The sequence below is a fragment of the Crotalus tigris genome, unplaced genomic scaffold (genome assembly GCF_016545835.1).
Source record: "Crotalus tigris isolate CLP2741 ecotype Arizona unplaced genomic scaffold, ASM1654583v1 scf7180000017630.2799268, whole genome shotgun sequence".
In the NCBI taxonomy this organism is placed as follows: Eukaryota; Metazoa; Chordata; class Lepidosauria; order Squamata; family Viperidae; genus Crotalus; species Crotalus tigris.
The window spans coordinates 314890-341812 of NW_024096524.1; the positions used below are offsets into that span (position 1 = coordinate 314890).

The 26923-nt window shown below is 39.0% G+C and overlaps 1 protein-coding gene across 1 annotated transcript in view; it reads left to right on the forward strand.

Moving 5' to 3' along the window:
• Nucleotides 1-26923, forward strand: part of ZNF407 (zinc finger protein 407) — a 366378-nt gene that overhangs the window by 8139 nt on the left and 331316 nt on the right. The window contains exon 2 of the mRNA XM_039334397.1: nucleotides 12030-16784. Coding sequence (XP_039190331.1) covers nucleotides 12095-16784 — 4690 coding nt within the window. The 5' untranslated portion in view covers nucleotides 12030-12094. The remainder of the gene's footprint in view (nucleotides 1-12029; nucleotides 16785-26923) is intronic.

A 26923-nucleotide genomic window follows, 5' to 3' on the forward strand; every position in this document is an offset into this window, starting at 1 on the left:
TTTGTCTGATCCATCAGAATTGTTCAGTACTGTAGAGGTAATTTTCAGTAAAGCCAGACTTGAGATAAAACACTTAACAGCCTGTTTTGGTTTGTGCATGGACAAACTGAATCTGTATATCTGTACTCCTTCCATTTAGAGTGATTGTGGTTTGAATGAAGATACTGCCATTCACAATTTTTTGAGATATTGAAATTTCAGCTGTTTAAATACTTTGCTGTTTGACTTTTAGCTTTTTTTTTTTTTTTTGCTGATGTCAGGTTTTCTCAGTGTCTTGTCTCTTGCTGTCTTTCATTACACTTCATTTTTTTCATATTTATTTTTTTTCTTTATTGTACTTTCTTCTCTCTAGCTTTCTCTTAGACCTTTAAACAAAAAGATATGGTAATATATATCCTAATAGGAAAAAGGCACTGTTTAACTCAGTTGGGGTGCCACTAATTCAACTGCCAAACACAACTGCAGCACAGCATGACTTTTAATTTTTAAATAAAATGGAAACTTTGCATTCTAAATTTAGGGCTTTATAACATTTATATAAGAGAGCAGTATTTTTCCATGATTGCAGAATAATTTACAGAACAGTATGGGTTTGATAATTCACTGATTTATCTAGATTTATCTAGATTTATCTATCTATTTTAATGTTATATCCCACTCTTCACTCAAAGCTGGCTACATAAAAAATAATAAAAAACAGCCAATAGAATAATTTAAACAATTGGACTTAACAACAATTTGTTAAAAGTAAATTGCCCTAAACTAAAGTTTAAAGATCTAGGCAAATAAAAAAGATACTTGGCACACAGTCCTTAAAAGGAAAAACAAAACAGATAAAGAACACAATTGATGAACTTTTAATTTATTAGTGTATCACTTTTAAAACAACACTTTGATTGTATTTGATGACAGGCAGAAAAGCTAATAATGTCCTCTGTAATGGATTTTCCATGAAGGTAACCAGGCTTCTTTTATGTCTAAATCAGTCGTAAAGCTGGATTGAAATGGATTGAAATATCATCCAACAGTGTTTGCAATTGTTTGCCAATCTCAAGAAACCATCTTGCTTGCTTGGATGTATGGATGGATGATGGATGGATGGATAGATTCTATCTAAGGCCAGTGTTTAGGGTGAAAAAACCCTATTTAGTTTAGAAATGACTTCAAAATAGCTGAAATCATAATCATCTAAATATGTAGATTAGGGGGCGCAATGGCTCAGTGGTTAAAGATGCTGAACTTGTCAGCTGGAAAGCTGACAATCTGGCTTGGAGACCCAAGCACTTTGTGACGGGGTGAGTTCCTATTACTTGCCCCAGTTCCTGCCAAACTAGCAACTTGGAAGCACGCACATGCAAGTACATAAATATGTACCACTTCAGTGGGAAGATAACCGTGTTCTGTGTACCTCGGTGCATAGTCATGCTGGCCACATGACCACAGAAGCATCTTTGGACAATGCAGGCTCCCTCGGCTAGGAAATGGAGATTAACACTGCCCCTCTACCTTTATCTAGATTCAGCCAATGAGTCTATTGCCATTTTAGATGTTACAAGCAAGAACTAATTATATAGATGCTAAATTGTGAGGTTGTGGTCTCATCAACAGAATCTGCTCATAAAAAGAGCATCCTCTGGGTGTACTTACTCATTAAAGCAAGTAGCATCCATGTCATTGTGGATTGAAACAGCTCTAGCTTCAAAGTGGGAAATACGCTTCAGTATTCTTTTAACAACAAGATGGAATTGTCTTTGATGGACCTTAAATCCTTGAACAAGAAAATCATGATAGGCTTACAGCAGCTCCTGTATATCCATAGTCTGCACATTGCAGTTTGTGTGCTACCAGAGAAATCTTAGTCTTCTTGGCTTCTCAGCATTAAAGGACCTCTGATGATGCATTACTCATGCATTGTGTGAATCAACATTGTGTATTGTATGAATAAACATTTTCAACATCATTTGAAAACAATAAGGACAGTCAAGCAAGCAGAAATGAGTAAGGAGCAGCTTTTAGTTGCAGGCTTGCAAACTATTTCAGTTTCATAAATGTCTTCACAAATTTGCAGAGATGCAACAATTCAGTTTCTTGACTTTGAGGTACAATTCTTTCCAGCAAAAGTAAGCCAACTACAGATGCTTATTTTTGGATAGAAGGGACTGTAAAAGTAGGGAGTCCTTGTTGGTGTAATTAAGATGTATGAACTATTACTTTGATGACCGGTGGTGTGAAAACTGGGAAATACGCTAGTTGCAGTGTGGGACTGTCCACAGAATAAGACATAGTTGCTTGCTTGGATACACTGAGTTGTTTCTTACTGGAAAGAATAAATTCCATGTTACCTCCCTGGCAACACTAGTTAAACCATATGCTTTGTCTTATTTGGTATCATGGTGTAGAAACAGTGCAGATTAATTCTTAAATTTATATTCAATGCTTGGGCTTGTTAAAACAAACAAATATTATGATAAAGATAAATTAGAGTTTGCCTCTAATTATCATTACACCATGTTAGCACCACAGTGACTCTTTCTATAATATACCCATGGTATGATTTGCTATCAATGAAAGCATGTGTGGCTACCCCACTTGAGTGTGCTAGAGGGCTGCAGTTTGTCCTTTAACCTTGCTTTCCCGATGATGAATCAAAGGGCACACAGTAGCAGTATACAAAACTGACATTTTTTTATTTCTAACTTCACTTGTCGTCTTATAATTTGATACGTTTGCACTGCTGTGTTTAATGATCCCTTTCATGGCTTTGATGAATTGAAATAGCTCATTCCAAACTGGCCTATTACTCTCCATTAGTTCTTCTTTACTGGTAAGTTAAATACACCCCCTTTTCCTCAGTTGATATTGTTTTCTGGATAGCAGTGGTGCCTTAGATCCAATTTAGTACCTTCATATAAAAAAACTCAACACCAACTAATACTGTTACTTGAAACAATTGGCCTTTTGTTTCCTTCACAACAGAAATGCTGTTTTGTTTTTAAATTGCATAAATATTTTTCTGCTCTCCTTTGTGTTGTACATTTTAGTAGGCCTAGTAGAACTATTATAGGGCCTAGTTGTATGAATTTCAAAACCAAACACTTAAGATTGTAACTAGGACATGAGAACAGAAAGAAAAAGGTGGAAAAAGTTGCTTACAACCCATCCTCAAAGTTACGATTGTTACTCCACTCCTGCAGTCATGTGATCTCATGTTGGGTGCTTGGCAACCAGTTGCATTTATGTTCTGTTGCAGTGTCCTGTGATCTCATTTTGCATTTTTTTAAAAAGCATTTTCTGGCAAAACCCAACAAAAAATGCCCATTTAATCAACTAGATTCAAACCTATGATCATATGATTTGTTTAATGACTGTTGTGACTTGCTTATCGATCATCATAAAACACAATTTCTCATTTTGGATAATGATTAATTGTTTGTTTCTTCATTCATTGATTGATTCAGTTTTGAAGCCACCCAACTCTACAGTGACTCTGGGCAATTTAAAATGAAAAGAAAACAACATATCAAAGAAAAAGAATGCAGCTGACCAGAAGGCAGAATCAAAAAACCAAATGGATCAATCACTACCCTAACTCAAGGCCTGGGGTATGATCAGGTCTTTGAACAATTTGCAGAAACTCAAAAGATGGGAGCAGTACAGATATTTGGGGGTATATCATCCTACAGGACAAGAGCCATCACCGAGAATGCCTGTTTCTTGGGTTCTGAAAGATGACATTGGTTAATTGATGGCACTTGGAACATCCCTGATGTAGCTGATCTTTCTCCATCAGAATGGATGTAGAATCCACTCATTGGGTAATTTAATCCCTCCTGCTCAGACTAAGAACAAAAAAACTTTGCCACGTCTCCTTCTGGGTGTGACTTCCCAGTTTTTTCTTAGTCTCGAGCTCAGATCACGCGTTTTGGAAATGGCTCCTCAGCTAGCTTGGGCATCGTTCCATGGGCCAGGCTACACTCCAGGAACCTCCAGTGGTTCCTCCTTCCCTTTCAAAGATGCAAAGTCAGTGCCTCCAACAGGAAAGTCAGGGTTCCCCATCACACTCTGACCTCCCTTCTATGGTGGACTTCGTCTGCCTTGAACAAAGGTACCCTTTTCAAGGAACCTCCCAGAATTACCCTGACCACAGACGCCAGTCTGTTCGGTTGGGGGGCACATCTTCAGAGCCACATAGCTCAGGGTCAGTGGTCCAGTTCGGACCTGACACACAACATAAATTGGCTGAAGCTCAGGGCCATCCACCTGGCTCTCCAAAGGTTTTCTCCCCTTGTGTCAGGGAAACACGTGTTGGTCCTGACAGACAACATTGTGGCCAAGGCTCACGTAAACAAACAAGGAGGGACCCACTCTTGGTCACTCATGCAGGAAGCCCTGGCCATAGGACTTTGGGCAGAGTTCACTCTGAGTTCCATCAGAGCGGAACACATCTCGGGAGAGGCGAATCAACAGGCAGACTCCCTGAGCAGGGCCACAGTGGATCACTCAGAGTGGAAACTGGACTCAGGTCTGTTCAGGGAAATATCACACAGGTTCAGGCAGCCCATCTTAGATCTCTTCGCCTCCCCAAACAACGCTCAGCTCCCCAGGTTCTTTTCCCGGTTCCCATCGAGGGGGGCAGAGGGAACGGACGCTCTCCGGAGCAGATGGCCGGAGGGCGTACTTTATGCCTTCCCTCCTCTTCCGCTACTACAAGCAACTATCCGCAAGCTCCTCCAGGAGCAGGCGGAGCTGATCTTAGTTGCTCCATATTGGCCAAGACGCCCGTGGTTTGCCGACCTGGTGGACCTGTCACTCTCACCACCATGGAAGATTCCTCCGGATCGAGTTGCTCTCAGCCAGGGGAACCTCCATCATCCGGACCTGCAGTTGCTTCAATTAGCCGCTTGGCACTTGAGCGGGAGAGTCTAGCCAAACAGTTTTTCTCCTCTGGGGTTATCTCTGTCATCCAGGCCTCGCGGTGTCCCTCGACCAACAGAATCTATGATGCCACTTGGAGAGGTTTCTGTTCTTGGTGTACCAAAAAGTGACTTTTGCTGCTTGCTGTCACCATTCCAGACATATTGGACTTCTTACTTGAGGGGTTAACTAGAGGTCTCTCAACCAGTACCATACGTCGGCAGTTAGCTGCCTTGTCGACGGTCCTCACCTGTGACAACCAAGTTTCCCTGTCTCAACATCCAGCAGTTAGTGCCTTTCTCAAGGGCGCGGCCAACATAGGGACACCTACGGTTCATCGTTACCCATCCTGGGACCTGTCCAGGGTGTTACAGGCCTTAGTTTCTCCTCCATTCGAACCTCTGAGCACTTGCTCCTTTCACTTCCTTACACTGAAGGTGGCCTTCCTAGTGGCCATCATGTCAGCCAGGAGAATTTCAGAATTGGCTGCCTTATCGGTCAGGGAGGACTTATGCACATTCCATGAGGACAGAGTGGTCCTCAGGCTGGATCCTGCATTCATTCCTAAGGTCAATACAGGATTTCATCGTCCTTCCTAACTTCTGTCCCAACCCTTCCCACCATCTGGAAAGACGGTGGCATACCTTGGACGTGTGCAGGGCCCTGCGCCATTACATTAAACGAACCTCGGTCTTCAGGAAATCTGAGGCATTATTCATGTCCTTTCAGCCCTCTACCATGGGTCGGAAGGTCTCTTCTTCTACTATTGGTCGGTGGATTAGGGCGTGTATTTCCAGGGCTTATATTTCTCAGTCCCTTCACATATTACAGCTCACTCTACACGTAGTGCTGCTGCCTCGGCGGCCTGGTCTGCCCAGGCATCACTTGAGATTTGCAGGGCAGCGACATGGTCCTCTCCCTCCTCATTCATAAAACATTACAGAATAGATCAGTTTGCAGCAATGGAGGCTGCTTTCGGAAGGAGAGTCCTACAGCGGGTGGTTGGTTCTCAAGGGACACAAGCCTAGACTTCCCTCCCTGTGGGGACATGAGCAGCTTTGGTATGTCCCAATGAGTGGATTCTACATCCATTCTGATGGAGAAAAGAGCGTTGTCTTACCTGAACGCTTTTTCTCATCAGGATGGTGTAGAATCCACACCCACCCTGTTAGTGTTAGTCTAGGCATGCATGTTTTTGTTTGGAGCCTTGCGTCTGGATGCTTTGCCTCGAAAAAACTGGGAAGTCACACCCAAAAGGAGGTGGGCAAAGTTTTTTTGTTCTTAGTCTGAGCAGGAGGGATTAAATTACCCAATGAGTGGATTCTACACCATCCTGATGAGAAAAAGCGTTCAGGTAAGACAACGCTCTTTTTTAGACAAATAGAGCCATGATTTTTTAAACTACTGGACTTAAGATGTGCTGAGGTGTGGGAGAGAAATTTCCATGTCAGAGTAGATTGTTATAGGTTGGTGATGTGAATCTGTGTTCTGGACTAAAGTTACAATTACTAAAACTTTATTATGGTTGTAGATATGAAACATTCTTTTCCTTGACCTGAGATGCATTCTGCTGATCTTTATCTCTATTATGAAACATATTTAGACTGTGCTATCTGTCAGTTGAGAGCACTGATGGCTGTTAATTTTATCTTAACAGCATGATCTCAAATATATTCAACACAGAAGCAAGTCTTATTGAGTTCACTAAGTCATAATTTCCAAAAAGTATCTTCAGCACCCTAGCGTTAATGTTTTGTTGCATTTCTAGGAATCTTTTCATTCTGCAATAGGATTTTTTTTAAAAAGTTACATGACAGGTATATCAGTACTTGGTCTGGAGTGGAAATTTTATAACTGAGTTATAAAATCTTAGAAACAATATGGTTTGTAATGGAAAAACTATCAGGGGTTCGTAGAAGGGATATAATAATACATGTGCAAACCTTCGCTTCATTTTGTGAATAGACCATTTAAATTAAATTAGGCTACGGCGGTAAATTCCATGTTTCATTTGTTTAATATTTCATGTCAGTTTTTTATAGATAAAAAATTACATTTAGCAATAAATATCAAGAAGAATTTATGCAACCTGTTCTGGTTTGATATTCTATTTCTCTCCAGCTGTAAAGAAAATTCATTATTACATCTTTGATTGTAATAGGTGGTCTCATTACACTGATAATAAAACAACTTTAAAAAATGACAGCTGCATGGGATATCATATATCTGCTTTTAATGGCACTGAATTTGTATGTTGGCTACAGTTTTGCTGAATCTTTCCGTCTCCTGATATATTGGAGCTCAACTGAACATATGAAACTTACTGTGGACCTTTAAATGTTTATAGTAAGTGTTTGACATTTTAGAAATATGTTAAACAATGAACGAAAGTAGAAAGTATATGTTTATGGGTAGGCATAATCAGTGCAAAAATAGCCCGAGATGCATGAGATGCCGGAATCTTGTAATTCACTGTTTGAACTCAGACGCTGTGTTGATGAACAGCGTTTTGGTTTTAGTTTCCTTGTGTAAAATGGCCACCAGGTGTCATCAAAATACTTTTCTTATGCTGATAACTTTCAGTTTGTGTGGTTGTATTTTTTTTTTAAAAAAAGTTAGTTTTATTATTAAGCACAGTTTAGTGTGAAATATTTCATATTTTTCTTGAGGCTATTGTGACATTGCACTTCCACTGAAATAACCAAAAAGGTTATAGTTAAGCCCACCCAGTACTTTTCTATGCTGCAACTTGCTAATGGGACAAGGGGCAATTAATGCTTGTGTGTGAGAAGGCAGTTCTCTGATTTGCAGCGATGCTGTTATGAGCTTGATCTACGTCCATGTGCACATATGTGGTAGGGATAATATTATACAGATTACGGGTAGTCCTCGACTTACATTCATCCATTTAATGAACACTCAAAGTTACAACGGCACTGAAAAAAGTGACCTATGACCATTTTTCACATGATCGATGCAGCATCCCCATGGTCACATGATCAAAATTCGGATGCTTGGCAACTGGTTCCTATTTATGATGGTTGAAGTGTCCTGGGGTCATGTGATCATCTTTTGTGATCTGGCAAGTCAATGGGGAAACTTGATTCACTTAACAACCGTGCTATTAACAATTGCAGTGATTCACTTCACAACTGTGGCAAGAAAGGTTGTAAAATGGGGCAAAACTCACTTAACTGCCTTGCTTAGCCGCAGAAATCTGGGCTCAGTTGTGGGTTGTAAGTTGTGGACCACCTGTTTTGGAGCAGTACTGTTGCGGTTCAGTTTCTGAATACCCCTCTTTTCCAGAAATTCACCAACCTAAACAAAGTCTGCAGAAAGGAAGCAAAGTTTTTTCAAGCTGGCTTCAGTGCTGAAATGGAGCATCGCTAATAAAGCAGGCATCTTATTTGTGGGAGAAAGCAAGTTAAGCTCCAGAACATGTCCCCCCATGAGAAAATTAAAGAATTTACTATATCTTTATTTAGAAATATTCTTTTAAAAGTAATGTGTATCTGCTTTCTGTTTCCTTATTTTTTTACTGTATCATCTCTCTTTCCATTTTCACTAACATACTAGCATAACTATTTGGATTTTTGTTTTCTTGTTTGGTGAATGCTGAGTTAGTCCTCAAGAAGGAAGGCCCAAAACAGCGGTTCTCAACGTTTGTGTGACGGCGACCCCCGTCACACAAACGTTATGCGCATGCGCGGCACGCATGGGGGTGGGGCCCCCCACGCGGCGCGCATGCGCGGTGCCCCTGCACACGGCGCGCACGCGCAGCGCCGCCCCCCGGAGGCACGGCGCCGCCCCCATGCGCGGCACGCATGCGCGGTGCCGCCCCCCAGAGGCGCGCCGCCGCCCCACACGCGGTGCGCATGCGTGGCGCCGCCCCCCGGAGGCGCGCCGCTGCCCCCACATGCGGCGCTTGTGCGCGGCACTGCCCCCCCGGAGGCGCGGCGTGCCCCCGGAGGCGACAAAATGGCGGATCGCCACGTTTGGCGACCCCACAAAAGAGGTCGATCGACCCCAAATGGGGTCGCGACCCATAGGTTGAGAACCGTTGTCCTAGAACGAAGATCACAGTAATCTTCTAGCAACAAATGTGGAGCTTTTTCTAAGGGGACACAAGGTGATCTCTAATCATTACACAATTTGAAAATTTAGGACTGCAGACATCATGCCATTTCATATTATAAGGCAGAGAGCCGAAGTACGGAAATACATGGCAGAACTTTTCCATGTTGAGTTGCCTTGTCCCTGGTGAAAAGATAATCGTTTTCAAACTCCACATTTTTGAGCTGCCGGTAGTTTTAACTTATGTAAAAGAGGAGATCTGATCTTTGAGGCTGTAAATATCACTTGCTGCTTTTCATATCATTGGACATTAGTTGTAATGAGGGAGATGTAGGCCACATCTGTATTAATTAAAGTCTAGAATACATTCTTTGCTATTGCTGAATATTGACAGATTATTTGCATGGATATATAATGTAAAACTAGCATGTTTATTAAGGCTACATCCCAGAGTTCTGAAAGAGCTGGCCTATATAATCTCAGAACTACTGAACAAAATCTGTCAGAGCTCCTGGAGCACAGAGGAAGTGCCAGAGCTCTGAAAAAAAAGGGGGGGGGAGTGGAACAAGGAAGCAACAGATCAATCACCTTGACATATAATACCTGGGAAAATCCTAGAAAAGAATAATCAAGTAGCAGGTTTGTGAGCACCTGGAAATGAACAAGGTGATTAATAGAAGCCAGCATGGGATTGTTAAAAACAGATCATGTCAAACAAACCTAATTGCCTTTTTTTTTTGATAAAGTTACTAAATTAGTGGACATAGTATAATTGAGCTTCAGTAAGGCATTTGACAAACCTTACTTCTTGGAAAGCTAGAACAATAAGGGATAGACAGTACCACTACCAGATGGATTTGTGACTGGCTAACCAACTGCACAGCATGTAGTCTTCAATGGAACTATATCTACATGGAGAGAAGCATGCAATGGGGTACCTCAAGGTTCTGTCTTAGGCATGATGCTCTCCAACATCTTCATAAATGATCTAGACGAGGGGCTAGAAGAGAAGCCATCAAATTTGCAGATGAGACCAAGCTAGGGGGAATTGCTGGTACTTTGGAACAAAGACTCAAGATTCAGAAGAATCTTGATAGACTTGAGCATTGGGTCCTGTCTAATAAGATGAAGTTCAGTGGTGAGAAAAGTAAGGTGCTGCATTTAGGCAGGAAAAAACAAATGCACATGTATAGAACAGGCAATACCTGACTCAACAGTAGTGTCTGTGAGAGGGATCTAAGTGTACTAGTGGACCACCACTTAAGTATGAGTCAGCAGAGTGCTCCAGCTGCCCAAAAAATGGAGTGCATCAATGAAGGGATAGTATCAAGATTATGAAAGTGATAGTATCGCTTTATACTGTACTACTGAGGCCACACTTGGAATATTGTGTCCAGTTTTGGTCACCACGATACAAAAAAGATACTGATATCCTAGAAATATTGTAGAGAACACAGATGATAAGAGGTCTGGTGATAAACCACAGGGTGAACATGTCTAGCCTAACAAAGAGAAAGATTAGGGGTGACATGATAGCTGTCTTCCAGGATTTGAGGGCTAGAGATGGGGTGGTTGACTTATTCTCCAAAGCACCTGAGGGCAAGATAAGAAGGAACAGGTGGAAACTCATTAAAGAGAGATCCTACCTGGAATTAAGGAGATATTTCCTGACTGAGACCAATTAACTAATGGAATAACTTGTCTCCCTGAGTTGTGAGTGCTGGAGGTTTCTAAGAAAAAAAATTGGACATTCATTTGTACAGGATGGTATAAGGACTCCTGCCTTGGGCAAGGGGTTGGACTAGAAGACCTCTGAGGTCCCTTCAAGCTGTGAGATTCTATGATTACAGAAATAATCTAATATCTTCCTTTACACATCAGTGAAACATCTATCTGGATCTAGTTCTTGAAGCTCTGACACAGTTGTAATTCCTTGAATGCGTCAGTGGCCTTTAGAGGCACCTTGACAGATGATTTGCACAGGCCTAGTATAGTGGGGGCAGTCTGAACAAGTCTATTTTTGATATTGCTGCTTGCAATAAAACAGCATCCAAACTACTTAGAATTATATAGGTTGTACAATAAACAATTCAGAAGAAGGCACAGACAAATTACTACTGTGTTGTTGCCAAGAAAACAATAGCAGCAGCAGCAGCAACAAAATGGACATATTCACGAGTCCCAGAATCCCAGGGCCAAGCTTAACTTGGGAGGAAAATTATTTTTATTTGAATGGATGCCATCGTTAGATTTTGGTGCTGGCTTGTTTAGCTATATTTCATTATTTGAGTAAACCATGCCTTCTTAACATAAAATTCAGTTTGAAGTCAGTTGTTTAGTTATTAAAGTTAATTGGGGAAATAATATTTTTTCTCTATTTTCTAGTTGCCCTTTAAATAAATGCAATGCTTTCTTAGAATATTATGTCAACTATCAAACACAAAGGTCACACCTTTTAAATTTGAATTCCCAAAATGGACATTATTTATATTGCAACCTTGATATGGCTTCTGTGGATTGGTTCCATTTAAAGCAGAGGCTCCCAACCTTTTAGGCACTAGAGACCGGTTCTGTGGGGAGAGTTTTTTCCATGGACCGGAGGGGGCGTGGTTTCCTGTGCTGCCTGAATCCCATAGATGGGGTTTCGCTTGTTTGCACGGCTCGGTTTCTGACATGCTGCGGACCGGTGCTGGTCCACGGACTGGGGATTGGGGACCTCTGACTTAAAGTATATAATTCTATTCAGAAGTGCTGGAATTAAGTAATGTCTATTTGCATTGTTGTAAATTGTTACAAAATTTTGTTTTCAGAGTCACTAAAAATTATTTCTGTTTTCCATGATTTTTACCAATGTGTATTGTGCAAAACAAATTCCTATTTTTTTATTTAGACGTCAAAACATACTGTTCCATGTAAGAAAATAGTTACCAAAATCTATAGCTTAATCTTGAAAAATTTGAAAAGTAATAGCATTTATTCGGCATGTTTGTTTTTATGTACACAGAAGCTAATTTATACTTTCTGTTTTTTTCTCTTTTTAGATATTCCTAGAACAGATGTACTAATTCATTTTATTGGAATTGTACTCTACATTATCTTCATTAAGATGAATGTTGGAAAAAAACAGAGTTATGAATGTGATGAAAAAATAGAAAATGAGTTACCACAAGACAGCGCTAAAAATATTTTAGCAGGAAAAACTCCCAATGAATCTTTTTCTAACTCAAAAATGCTTTTGATGAAAGAACAGAAAATTCCATTGAAAAACCCAGAAGAAAATTGCTTGGCCAAACGGCCATTATCCCAAATAACTGATCAGGAACTTAATGAAACAACTATAACTGAAAATGAACCTGTCTCAAAAAGATTAAAGCTGGTTGGTTCAAAACCTGCAGAAGAGAATGAAGAAAATCCCTCTGATGCTATAACTAATGAATATTCTGTTGATGGGATAAATAAACCAGTAGGAAAAGTGGCGGTAAACACCTCTCTGAGTAGATGTTCATTTTCATCAAATTCTTCATGCATTCAACAAGAATTTGTGCCCGAAGATAATACTGTACAGATAACACCTATGGAAAATGAACGTTCTCAAGAGAATGAAATATTACTTCCAGAATGCAGATCATCTACCCTAGATAATTCAACTGGCATTAATTACGCAATGAGTAGTATTAAGAATGTTTCAAAATGCAAAACCTGTAAGGAGATTTTTTCCTCCGCTCTTGATTTAGAAAACCATATTCAGGAACATCACCTTAAGCAATTGAAAGAAAAAGGGAGTTTGTATTGTACTTCTAAATCAGAGCATACTTCATCTTTGCGAGCGCACATCAAGCAGACTTCTGGCCAACTTACATATTTTTGTGATCTCTGTGGTTATCAGACTTTTAAGGAAGCTCTCCTACAAGCTCATTTTCTTGGCAAGACACACCTCCGGCGACAAAATCTGGCTGCCCGTGGTGGATTTGTAAAGATGTTAACAAAAAAATCCTTTTGTAAAAAACAGCGGTTTTCAATCAAAGAAAAGAATGTCAGAATGAAATTGGCATCTAATAAACAAAAAATAAGAGATGAGCTTTCAGATCATTTAAGAATTTCAAGCAATAAGATAGAGAACTTGAAAGAAAACTGTCAATGTTTAGTTGAAATGATACCATCTACTGAACCAACAGAATGTATTACTAAGGAAGAGGCCTTATTGTGGAAAGTGGATGGAAATGGTGAAATCCTCTTTGAAAAATCAGATGTATCAGAGTCTTCAGAATGCAATCCAAACCCTAACCCTGCTAAAAGTACTCAAGTCACAGCTAGCAACTTAAATGTCACTGGCGTATTAGGTAGTTTCTACAAAAAAAGAAGAATCCTATCACGAGGAATGACTTTCAGGCAAAGCATTTTTTTCAGAATAAATCAACAGATTAAAAGAAGATACAATCTTTTAGGTGTTGGTAAAAAAAGCAAGCTTGATTTTAGAGTGAAGCATAGTGTTCAGGGAGACTTGCATCAGAGTGATTTATCACAGGCCAAAATTTTACAAAGTGAAGGTGATGGCAAGGATTTCTATGCAGATATCCCCAAAACAGAAGCATTATATCAGAATGAAAAAAATATACTGGAACATAAGACTGCATCAGAAAAGGAACTTGATGAGCAGAGAACACTAGATCCTTGTAATCATGGTGGATATACCTCGTCAAATAAAGAAGACCTGAAATTGGATGCTGATAAAATCCATGGTGAATTTAAAGTCCATTGTCAAATATATGGATATTCCTCTGACAGCAAGGAATGTCGTCAAAAGAACAATATTATAGACGGTTGCAAGAAAAATTGCCCTAAATGTTCATTTCTTGCCCCAAATGACATAAGTCTTGGGAAGCACATGTCTGATGAGCATAGCATGGCTTTCTCTTGTTCTGCTTGCTGCAAGTATTTTCAAACCAATGAAGAAGTAGCAGCTCATAATGCAACTGAGCATCATAGTGATTTATTGTCTCAAGGAAATACCATTCAGTTGCTTCAGAGTGATCTGGCTGTGCATTCAACATCTTGTCCTTCAGGTGAACTTCCAAAGGTTGTAGAATTGAAAGCACAACAGGCAGACCTTAAGCTCTCGATATTACATCCTGGTAGTGAGCTCAAGGAGTCTGTTCTAAGCAGAAGTCAATTTCAGTGTAAAAAATGTTTTTATAAAACAAGGTCTTCTTCTGTGCTTACAAGGCACATAAAACTTCGCCATGCTCAGGAGTACCATTTCCTTTGTAAAGCGTGTAACCTTTATTCATTAAGCAAAGAAGGCATGGAAAAACACATAAAGCGAAGTAAACACCTTGAAAATGCCAGAAAAAATAACATTGGCTTACGATTTGAGGAATGTATTGAAAAGATATGTGTAGGTGGGACAGATGGTAAAAAAGGAACTGAAGCCCCTATTTGTGGAAGTTTAAAGACAGCATTAGAGAATGAGAGCATCCGTGCACCTTTCTCTTCTCTGCAGAAGGTATCAATAAATAAAGAGTTGTACCCATCAAATGAAACAATTAAAGATAGTGAGTTGATTCTTGGGGGCCTGCAAAAGAAAGGTAGACCTAAAGGGACAATTTCTCGGACATGTCCTCATTGTGGCCTATTGGCGTCTAGTGTAACAAACTTGACTGTCCACATTCGCCGAAAGCATAGCCACCAGTACAGCTATTTATGCAAAGTATGTAATTACTATACTGTAACTAAAGGTGATATGGAACGTCATTGTGCTACAAAGAAGCATAAAGGCCGCTTGGAAGCCAATGGGGAGAAAAACGTTGAGTTTATTGTTTGCCCAGAAAATGATAATATTGAAGCCAACACAAAGAAAACAGATGATCCAGGAAGTCTTTCAAAAGAATTCATAGTTTCTAACAATCAGGCTTCAGAGACAGATCAAGCTATTTTGGAAAGCAAGGGAGATGAACAGGACAATACCATCCAATTAAATGTCAAAAATATAATTCACCTTCCCAAAATAGATAGAGATAGAAACTTTTCTGAAACACAACATAAAATTGCAGAATCAAGTAACATTACCCAAGATAAAAATGTGCTGGTTCAAACAAGGCTAGCAACTGCAAATGATAATAAGTGTGCGCATTGTAACTTCATTGCACATTCTTTTTCTTCCTTGGAAGTACATATAAAACGCAAGCACACTAAAGAATTTGAATACTACTGCATGGCCTGTGACTATTATGCAGTTACTCGCCGAGAGATGATTAGGCATGCAGCAACAGAAAAGCATAAAATTAAAAGACAGACATATATAGGTGCTTCCTCTGGAGAGGAGACAGATGTAGCAAGTATTGCCAAAGAAACTGCTATTGTTTCTGAAGAAGAGCAGCAAAGTACAGAGGATCTTCAGATTTCATTAGATGAAACAAAGTCCAAAAGTAACATTGAAGAGGAAAACCCAGACAATCAGGTCATGCATGAAGTGAATAAGTCACCTACCTATCTGGCATTAGAAGATAGTGTTGCTTCAAAGGTTTCTAAAGATTGCATTCTTGAGCCTCTAGATGGTGAAACTGAAGATGGAACTGATCAAGGCAGAAAAAATACAAGTGTTGAAGAAAACGATCAAAATGAAGGTCTTAAACTCAATGAGATGGTTGAACTTAAGGAAACAATTGATTGTGTTCTGCATCAAAATGAAGAAATAGCAAAATCAAACATTCATTTGGCAACAGGTCCTGGAAATGGAAACATGGCTTTTAATGAAAATTCTCCAAATTCAGATTTAATGAAAAATGAAAACAAACTGGAAGAAGATTCTGAAAAAAGATATGAAAGTTCAGAAGTAGCTACTGAAGAAGTGAAAACAGATGAAACCCATTTGTCTATGGTTTCAGACACTGGTAGTGCACTGGGGCAGGAAAGCATCAGTGAAAGTACTGAAAGTTTTAAAAACATCCAAATTTTACAGCAACAGATAAACACTAAGCAATGTCGTACAGTGGTAGAAGAGGGTACCTTGATAGATGCCCAGCAAGAAACAGGAGTATCTTTGAATAATATTTGGGGTTCAGATAGTTCAGTAGCTGAAGTCATGGACAAAAATGATATAGCTTTGGATACTTTAAACAGTGTTGATGGCAAAATAGTAGATGGAACAGGGATGCAAAACTGTGGTCAATTTGATTCTTCAATTGTGAAAATAAACCATGAAGACAATTGTGAACAAGTTGATCACCCAGTTGATGGCCAGAATCTGAATAAGCAAAAAAGTTGGGATAGGGCTATAAAAGTAGATTGCCCACGGAATGATGGAAAAAAGAAGAAGGTAGAAAGCCATCCCGTGAAAGAATCTCCACGAATTTGTTGTGATGACTGTGGTTTTTTAGCAGATGGTTTAAGTGGACTAAATGTTCACATAGCCATGAAGCATCCATCAAAGGAGAAGCATTTCCATTGCTTACTATGTGGAAAATCATTCTACACTGAGAGCAGCCTTCATCAGCATCTGGCTAGTGCTGGCCATATGAGAAATGAACAAGCAAGTGTTGAAGAGTTGCCGGAAGGGGGTGCCACCTTTAAATGTGTGAAATGCACAGAACCTTTTGATTCTGAACAAAATTTATTCCTTCACATAAAAGAACAACATGAAGAACTGCTCCGGGAAGTCAATAAGTATATTGTTGAAGATACTGAACAAATTGTCCGAGAGCGAGAAGAAAATAAAGGCAATATTTGCAAATATTGTGGGAAGATATGCAGAAGTAGTAATTCAATGGCTTTCCTTGCTCATATCCGTACTCATACAGGTACGTATTGATGAGTTGTTCAGTTAATGTTTTGTGATGGAAATTGAATTAAAATTCCTTCCTTCCTTCCTTCCTTCCTTCCTTCCTTCCTTCCTTCCTTCCTTCCTTCCTTCCTTCCTTCCTTCCTCCTCTTCTCCTTTTGAAATTTGTAAATCAGTCCTTCTAATACTGTATTCCGACAATATATGATTTCCATGTTCAGTGCTTAAAGATTGAGACGTTAGCTTCTAGGAGTATTTTTTAAAAGGAAGATTAATTTTCTTAAAAGTTTTCAATAGCATCTTTTTTGTTAATATACATTTTAAAGATTATATCCCCAGACAAACCTATAATTCACCAATTTCATTGTAACTGATTAAGTGAATAATTTGTGGTTTCACAGGATATTTTCCTTTGCAATAATGAATCTCTTCTGCTTGTACAATGTGGAATTGCTTGGCAATTTTTTCATTCATGTATGTATGTATATGTAGTATTGATCTGGAGTTTCATTTCCCTTTTTACTTCCCCTTTTTTGGCTCGTCTTCTTCCTTTTCTATCAAAGATTAGGTGCCAAGGGGTTTTATAGTATGTTTTTAAGTGAGGAGCAAGCCACCAGGCAAGAGATATTGATGAAATGAGACATCCAGCAAAGTCCATGTATGAATGTTTCCTTTACCTTTGAACACATTTAACAACACATTTTAGCTTTACTGCTACTTCTGTTGATACCATATTGGTATGGCTCTATCTAGTCTTCTACTAATTGAGTTTGTATAAATCCCAATCTGAGATTATTTATTTAATGGATAAAGATATTAAGCTAAAGGGAGGACTGGAGTTTAAAGAGAGCACAAATAAAATTAAACAGAGATGGGTAACTGAGATATGTAGGTATTGATCTCCAACAAACTTGGGGATGGTTCATTTCTGAGCCACTATATCTGACAATGATCAGCTCAGTGGACTCACACCAAGAGAGCTAGTTCAATGTAGAAGGTACCAAGCTAGAAACTGGAGACCGTGAATTATAGTCCCACCTTAGACACAAAGCCAACTAAGATGACTTGGATAGTCACCCTCTCTCATCCCTAGGAAGCTTTCTTTCTTTCTTTCTTTCTTTCTTTCTTTCTTTCTTTCTTTCTTTCTTTCTTTCTTTCTTTCTTTCTTTCTTTCTTTCTCTCTCTCTCTCTCTCTCTCTCTCTCCCTCCCTCCCTCCCTCCCTCCCTCCTTCCCTCCCTCCCTTCCTTCCTTCCTTCCTTCCAAAAGTGAATCCATGTCATTGTGTGTTACAGGTAGTCCTCAACTTACAACAATTCATTTAGTGACCGCTCAAAGTTACAACAGTACTGGAAAAAGTGACTTATAACCATTTTTCACACTTACAACCATTGCGGTATCCCCACGGTCACGTGATCAAAATTCAAATGCTTGGCAACTGACTCATATTTATGACAGCTGCAATGTCCCAGGGCAATATGACCATCTAACAAGCAAAGTCAATGGGGAAGCCAGATTCCCTTAGCAACCGTGTTATTAACTGCAGTGATTCACTCAACATCAGTGGCAAGATATGTCATAAAATGGGGCAAAACGTACTTAACAAATCTCTCAGCAACAAATATTCTGAGCTCAGTTGTGGTGGTAAGTTGAGAACTACCTATATTTGAGTCCCTATGCAGTACTAGTATGCTTGAGAAAAATGGGTGTGCATAGGATTCTACAAGTTGGGATCTGCCTTTGAAAATTTCTCCAGTTCAGTTCAGGCATCTTTTCTGTTTGTTTGTTTGTTTATTTGTTTTCTAGAAATATGTTAGAGATATATATTCACCCATTTTTTTTTTTTTATTAAAAGTTTTATAAATTTTACAAAAAAGAAAAAAGAATACAAAACAAGAGACAACATATACAAAAAAAATAAAACTAAACAATACATATATATAAAAAAAAAACCCCACCCCTCCCAAAAAACCCCCCCCTCCCTTCCCCCCCCCTGAGCTTCCCAGAGCAGAATATAGGCTTAAGAAGTAAAAATAAAAATTAAATTAAGAACTTTATATTTATATATATAAAAAGATTATCTATAATATATATGAAAATAAAACTTATGAAAAAACTATATAATATTTTTGTATACCCAATCTAAATTGTATAAATTTTATCCATTTATCCCAAACAGCAAGAAACTTCTCTTGCGTTTGTTGCTTTAAGAAAGCCGAAATTTGAGATATTTTTTGACCCTAGTTTGTTCTAACTACAGCCTGACTGAGTGGAGTCCTTTTGAATTCCTTGAACTCAGGTGCAGTACCCTGAAAAAGAAGACCTGCTTTACTTGTTCAGGAGTTAAAGCACTTTTGAATAGTTTTGGGAATATGGACACCCCTAATTGGTAGAGAGGATTACAGTGCAGCTTTTTATTTACTTTTTAACTGGGCTAAAATAACTTCCCAAGATGTCAAGCAGTTGCCAGACTGGTAGAATACTGACCAGAAGATGGTCTTAACTTACTATCTTAGGTAGGTTTCCTGCCTCTTGGATACAGAATCCACTAATTGCATTTAGTAGTTGAATGATGGGTATTTGGTGTTTTTTTTTTTTACTTGGGAAGTATGCTGATTTTGGGATACAAGTGCATATGATTAGCATGATATTTGGAGTTGGCCATCATTTTAGAAAGCATTGTTAATGGTAATGCAGTACCTGTGATATTTGGACCAGATAATTTAGACCCTATGCGGTTCCACATTTTCCATTCTCTTTTTATGTTTTATATTAAGTGGAAAAATTTAAAACAACACTTTTGCCGAAAATGCATAAGCTGCAGTTCTAAATTTATGTAAAAATTCACTGCTGTGTTTCTATAAACCTGCCATACATTCTTTATTTTAAATAGACAGCTTTTCTAAATCACTGAGCTCTGCTTAGACAAGTGGTGTCTCTCTGGTTAAATTTATGAGTGGATTTGAATAATAAATTCACATTTCAATGAACATATTTTCATTAAAACTGTAAGGTTTATTTTACTGTACTTTTAAATAATGGGTTATTATAGAGGCTCTGGTTTAACTTCATGCAGTAGTTGATACTTGGTGCAGTTTCTAGAAAGAAAATGGAAAGATAAAAGAGATTCAGGATGTTGCAAAAAATATTAATATTCTTGGTGCTATCCTGAAATGGTTCCTTTTCTCCAAGAAGACGAAGCAGTGGTTGGGCAATATGCTTAAGATTCAGGTGAGGAATATTGTCATCAATAATCTTTACTCAAACTAAAGTATTCTTACAAACTCTTATTTTGGAATTCTGGCTGTTTTAAAACTCAATTATTGTTAGCTTTGTGCATGGGAACCAGTTTCAGGAAACGGTTTGATTCTGCAACTGTTGGGTTTTTAGGAAGCACCAACTTCACGTGTTTTTATGAGCCCTTAATATGCCCTTTTAAGGCAGATAAAATGGAATAAAACTACAGGGAAGATGCTAATGGAGGTCTCTTTAGAATTCTTTATGCAACTGTCTGGTCAGGACATGTTGCTTATAATTGATGTGTCCATTACTTGAATTCTCTTGTAATTATAGTCAATAAGTCTTGTAAATGTGTTAAAGCTCACTAAAAGCATACAAATTCAAGAACAGAGTAAGGCTAATAATTTAAAATAATCAATGTAGGCATTTCAGCACTTAATTTCCCTTGTGTGTTGATAGCTGATCATTCTTAATCCATTAAGATTTATTTAGTCGTTTACAATGCAAAATAGGTTTGCACTGGTCACTTGTGCCATTTGAAAATGTCCACCAGGTTAAGTGCAGAATGTAGTCCATTAGTCTTCCTTGACTATATGTATTAATTGCATTTAAAATCAAGTTAATGTGGATGTGAAAGTGAGGTAACTATCAATATATGACAAAGCAACCCTACTTATATAAGTTACATCATTGATTGTAACATTTAGTAAAAGTTAGCTCAGTTTTTAATGTCTTGTGTATGTCTTATCACCGTATATTTTTACTGTGCTTTGCCGTAGATGTGAATATATCAGAAAATATGTTTTTGGGTGGTGGGCAGTCAATAAATGAGATCTGCTATTACACTTTGCGAGTTATTTTTGGACCAAGGAAGGAAGAGTTGCAAAGGAGTTTTTAATCTACTCTCGCTTCACCCTAAAATGAATGGCTTTTCTGATAAGAGTGCTTCTGCACATTAAATAGTAGTCCTGATATTTTTATTAATAGTTAATGGGAAAAATGTTTTACTCTTCCAATTCCTATTTTTTTGTTTTTAATTGTTAATTTATTTATTTACCACATTTCTACACCACCCACCTCACCTAAGTGGGTGGTTTATAATAAAAACATAAAGTAATATAAAACTTAGTTAAAAACAGATAAAAAGAGAATTAAAATATGGTTAAAATGAACATAATAAAAAATGAAAAGAGTGGAAGGAGAATCTTTAAGCCACTAATCATCCCTAAGGTTGCATATCATTCTTAGACACAGTCTTGACACCCTTCCAGAAGGCCAGAAGAGTGAGGCCAGCCTCACCTGTAGGGGTAAGAATGTTCCGGGGGGGAGGACAATGGCAGAGAAATTCTCTTCCTTCTTTCCCACCATTCAAAATTCTTCAGTTAAACTGGCCCCATGCCATGAAGTTTGACTCAGAAGCAAACTGGCAGAATTGTTACCTGTTCAACCCTAGAGGACCCAAGACTGCTTGTGTTGTTTCATTCTGCACCAGTTGCAGCTTTCATGTACTCTTTAAGGGCACCCTTATGTAGACCATGTTGCAGTAGTCCATACAGGAGATGACCAGGGCATGAGTGACTGAAAAAGAGCTTTTGATCTAGGAAAGGGTATAACTGGCGCATAAATTGAGCAAAGACCTTCCTAGCTATGGTTCTCACCTGCCTCTCGAGTGGGAGTTGTGAGTCCAGGAGGATTCCCAGATTATGTACCTCCATCTAAGAACAAAGTTGGTAAATCCCCAGATAAAGGGGATCATCCTACCTACAATCCATGTTACCAGGATTCAGTTGAAGCCTGTTCCCCATTTAGATCGCCATACCCTGCAAACACTGTGAAAAGTCATCCACAGCATCACTTACTTCACTCAGGATGTAGATGTGCACATAGGTTTCTACATAGTGATGATACCTCATCCTTTGGCAATGGATGATCTCACTCAGGGGCTTCATGTAGATGTGGAAGAGGAGCGGAGGGAGTATTGAGTCCTGTGGCACTCCACAAAACAGAGTCATGGACTGGATCTCTTGCTCCCTATTAATACCAGTTGGGAGTGGTTCCAAATGAAAGATGAAAATCAGCACAAACTCTGTTCCCCCACTCCATTGCAAGTTCACAATGCCATATTTTTTTTAAAAAATTTGCTGAATACTTTATACAGTGTTTCCTCCCATCTTCTACATGCTGAATGCAGTTCTATAAAGAAATAAATCGGTTTTGGTCACTAACTTTGAGACACCAAAGGAGAATGTTATGCACCAGTGTGGATTAAAACACCAGCATCAGATTTTGAAGTCATCTGTACGAATATAATACTAGGTAATAAAGAAGGCCATTACTCATTAGACAAGTGAAAATGAGAAAATGTAGAGAAAAGCAAAATAACTGTTAACAGGTGGAAGACTTTTAAGCTGCCAATTCAAACAGGTCACGTATGTCTAATTAACAATTGTATTCTGAAAATGCAGTCATGAATCCCTGTGTCCTCCTTGTTTACTTTATCCTCTGGAGTCACAAATAGATTATGGCTGTTCTGAGCAGAAATATTAATGCGATGAAGATTCATCTCTTTAAGTTGCATGTTTGGCATTCAGTAACTTTAAAACAAAATTATTTGGGGCCCAGAAATCTCTTGTGATAAAGACTTATGAATAATAACCCATTTTAGCATGGTAGCCACATTTTCTAAATTCTTAATTGTCCCCACGATGTGATCTCTTTGTAGTTATGCTGCAGGTGGGGATTGAATTAAGGGGGGGGGATTCCTTCATTACAAGGAATCTGACTGATGAATTTGAGATGCCAGGCTACAAGTGGCATTCACAATGAATGCTTATTCAAAAAGTCTGGCATGGTTCTAGTGGAGATTTTTCTGCTACTGTACCCATAAACACAAATCGAAACAATTAAGAACCAAGTGAAGAAAATGATTACTGACATGCCTTTTACTTTCGTTCAGAGCAGCCTTTATAGAAAAAGAGCCATTTCCCTCCCTCCTTTTATGTAGGAGCTCTTTCTTCTCTTAAGCTCTGTGGTTTGGGATCCCGTTCCCAAGACTCCGTAAATGGGAAGACTGGATCTGGCAAGGCCAGAAGCAAACAGCCTGAGAGGAAACCAGAGTACTACAATAAAAGGAACAGGGAGTTAGCTACCCCTCCTTGCTACAAGGATGAGGCTCCCACCCTGTTGCTTCTCAGACAGGATAAAGAGGACTGAGAATTGAACTTGGGTTCTATTTTAAATAAGTATTTTATTTAAATACTTTAAATAAGGCTTGCACATGGCCATTGCTGGATTTCTTTCATAGATCTTGCCTTATGCATGCTTTTGAAAGAATTATATCCGTAAATCACTGCTGAGAGACTTCTAGTATAGGCCAAGAAAATCCTGATGACAACACCCTGTTCAGCTTTTGTCTCCATTTAATTGTCTGATAGGAAAGTAGTCATGTATGAAAGATAATCCTATTCCATATATAGATAGGAAGATCTCATTATATCTGGATAGCTGGATGAAAGCGGCTTCCACGTTATTGAGATGATTGATTAAATACGCTACTAGTTTAATCTTAGAACAGGTTTTTTTTTCCTGGCTAATATCACAGTACCACTTTGTGAAAACGAGTAAAGAAATCACATGCACAAAAAAGGCAAAACAGTTTGAACGATATCTATAGTATTACTGTGCATATGTGTTATTGTCATTAGCCCAAGTCAGTTTTTTGCAAGATGAAGGTCTTTTTAATGCTGGTCCAACCAGGTTGGTAAGTAGAAATTTTTTGATTTCCCAGTCTAGTTATCCAATCTGTTTATATGACTAAGGGGAAACTATGGGTCTTCCCACTCCATCTCTCTCTCTCTCCCTCCCTCTCTTTCTCTCTCTCTCTCTCTCTCCCTCTCTCTCTCTCTCTCTCTCTCTCTCTGTGTGTGTGTGTGTGTGCAAATAATGCACACATACAAATAATTACTATAATTCAAATTCAAATTATATGCTTTATCATAATGTGACTCGCCAATTTCCTGTCCAGCTATCTTTAGCAGACAGTAAAAGAATCCTTGCTAATGGATTCTTTTAAAGAAATTTGGACCGGAAAGCCTTCAGACAGCGGACATCACCAATTAAAGGATTATCTTTTGACAGAGCTTCAAATGGAAGTTCATCCCTTGTATAGGATGATCTATGGCCATTTTGGCTGGTACTAGAACAGAAGTTCCTTCTGTAAAAGTGAGAGAATATCATAAACTTATTTTCTTCATTGATCTCTTACATATTTTTATTTTTCTGAGCATGAATCTTATTATGAATGTCAAATGCATCCCAAAATTCTATGCAAATATTTACTACTACTACTACTGTTGTTGTTATTATTATTATTTCCATTATATTATAAGGCAAGAGTGCAAAATGTGAAGCCCAGGGCCACATGTCAACTGCCAAATTGGATGGAGCCAATTATGTTTCTGTGCACCTTCCATTTTTTATTTGGTGGTGTTAAGTGGCAAACTAGAACTTTATCCCTTCATTTCCTTAAGCAATCCTCTTTCTTGCTTAGTGGATCTAAACTTTGCCCAGTTTGGAGTGCATCCTTTGACAAAGAAGATTTTGGATCATTCTTCAAAGTTTTTAGAGATGCATATTCTCATAAGGGAAATACAGAATGACTGAGCCCGTAACTTTGCAAGGATTCAGATTTTAACTATTATTAATAAGAAGTGCCACTGAGATGCAACCCTACTTAGCAAATGTTAATAATTTGCTTTTTGCTATTGAAGCTGGAGTTATCTAAGTCTTGCATTGAGGTTGTGTAGATAAGCTGAACTACAAACAGAATGCCAAAACAAAAGTGATGGCAGGGAGAAAATAGCATGGGAAAATGGATTATAATGGTTTTACTATGACTTAGTAAAAAAATTGATTTTGCTTATGGACTGGAAAGGAGTGTTGAATTGAATGGTATTGATCCAATGAGTTCAGTAAGAAGGCATGTTATCTAAGAGATAAGAGAGGAACTTTAACAGAAGGATTTTGGCTTGATTTGAGAGGTGAGAAGAAATAGGAGTAAAGTAGAGCAAGGAACAGATAATGTAAATGATCAACCACAGTTGAGAGTTTTCACTACACATGCATTTTGAAAATTTTGAATACCAGTAATGGCAAAGATTTATACTGTAGGTTTATTTATACAATGCAATATTTATGCTTTTTGTAAGCATTTCGTCCATGGGATTTTATATATCCAAACTGAAAATCCTATTACTTTCAGCAGTGGTTTGTCATATAACATACTGAACAAAAAATGAATCCATTTTGCTTTTATGGAAGCATTTCCATCGATATTCTGATTTTGTTCAATACATAAAAGATAGATCAGTCCTGCACCTTAATAATGAAGATCAGTAACTAACATTAATAAGTAAGGTGTGCAATATATGTTTAATAGATACTATAGCATTGTTGGCAGATCCCTATGTTCTCTGGTGTCCACTTTTATACCCAACTTCTTGATGCTTTTAAGCCTGCCAGTTGAATGGAAATATGCTCTGGAGAAAACAGTCACTTACAGAGAATACCATATGGGGTAAAAAGTGGAGTAATAACAAATTCTCCAGCACTGGAGATGGATAATCCACGCAGTGGGTTGAGACTGTATTCCTGGCCAATCAGATCAGTCAGCCAAAGTTGCCACGCCCCGTCTTGGACCATGATCCTCCAGTCTTGACTGATCTCGCCATGAAGACACATCTAGAACTTTTGGCTCCTGGGCAGGTATAGTTCCTTTCCATTAGGGGGGATTTTTTTCTAGTAGCTGAAATTGCTTAGTTTAAAAGTTAATTAGAGATAATTTAATTCAATTTAATTGACCACTCAAAATTTCCTTGCTAAATTGTAAAACTCAGGAAGTCAGATTCCTACAGGGGAAACCTCCCCCACTTAAAAGGGGGAAATCCCTAACTCCCCTCCCTAACCAACCCCAGCCACCTTCCAACAGCCGGCAGCCGCCTTAAACAAACGGGGGGGAGGCTCGGGCAACCCCTCGCGTTTAAAACAAACAAACAAAAAAAAGACAGAAAGGCAAGCAGTTAGCGAGGGAAGCGGAGGACAAAGGGGACGCATGCTGGGAGGGAGATTGATTAAGGGAAACAGCTGGCGTGCGAAGGAGCAGTCTTATCACTCCAGGCTGCTCAGGATTTTTTAAACGAGGCGCCATTGTCTGCACAGCTGGAAGCACGCGCAGCTCTTTGTTACAACCGCACGTGGCATAGGCAGCCTTGTTAACACATGCGCAGTAGTTTCCTGGCAGCGGCGGCCATATTTTTTGTCCAAACCGGGGAGTTAAAGTTCCTTAAGGAAGCTAGGTTCAGCCGCTGGAGTGAATAATAGGCAAGCAGTACTGGGGTACTAAAGCATCTATTAGTCATTCAGAGACATTCAAATCAGACACATAGCTACTGATGCCAGGACTTGGTGTCTTCTACATAAAGTAAATAAGAACCTTTCATAACTAACTGTGTTTAGTTGCCTTTGGCTCCTTCCAGACTTCGGGTCCCCCATTAGTGGCCCGTACGCCTCTGGATTTAGTGGTGGGGTCCAGGCATCCCCAGTCGCGTGCCTGTCCTTACCCACCATAGTCAAGCCGGGTTCCAGGCATTCCCATTAGCGTGCCTGTTCTTATCCGTGCACAGTGACTAACTCGGACAATTTGGCAGAGTCTGCTCCTGAGTTCCAGACGCCCCCAGTAGTGCGCCTGTCCTTACTCAAAGTTGGAGCTCTCCTACTACCTGGGTCCCCCCTATCGCGGCCCAGCGTTAGTGGAGAATGGAGGAAGCAATCATTCCCTCCACTGGAGCCCCGCCTTCATCCTCTGGAGCACCTGCTTCAGAGAATTCGGAATCCTCTGCAGCCCCTAGAAAGGCTGCAAGGAA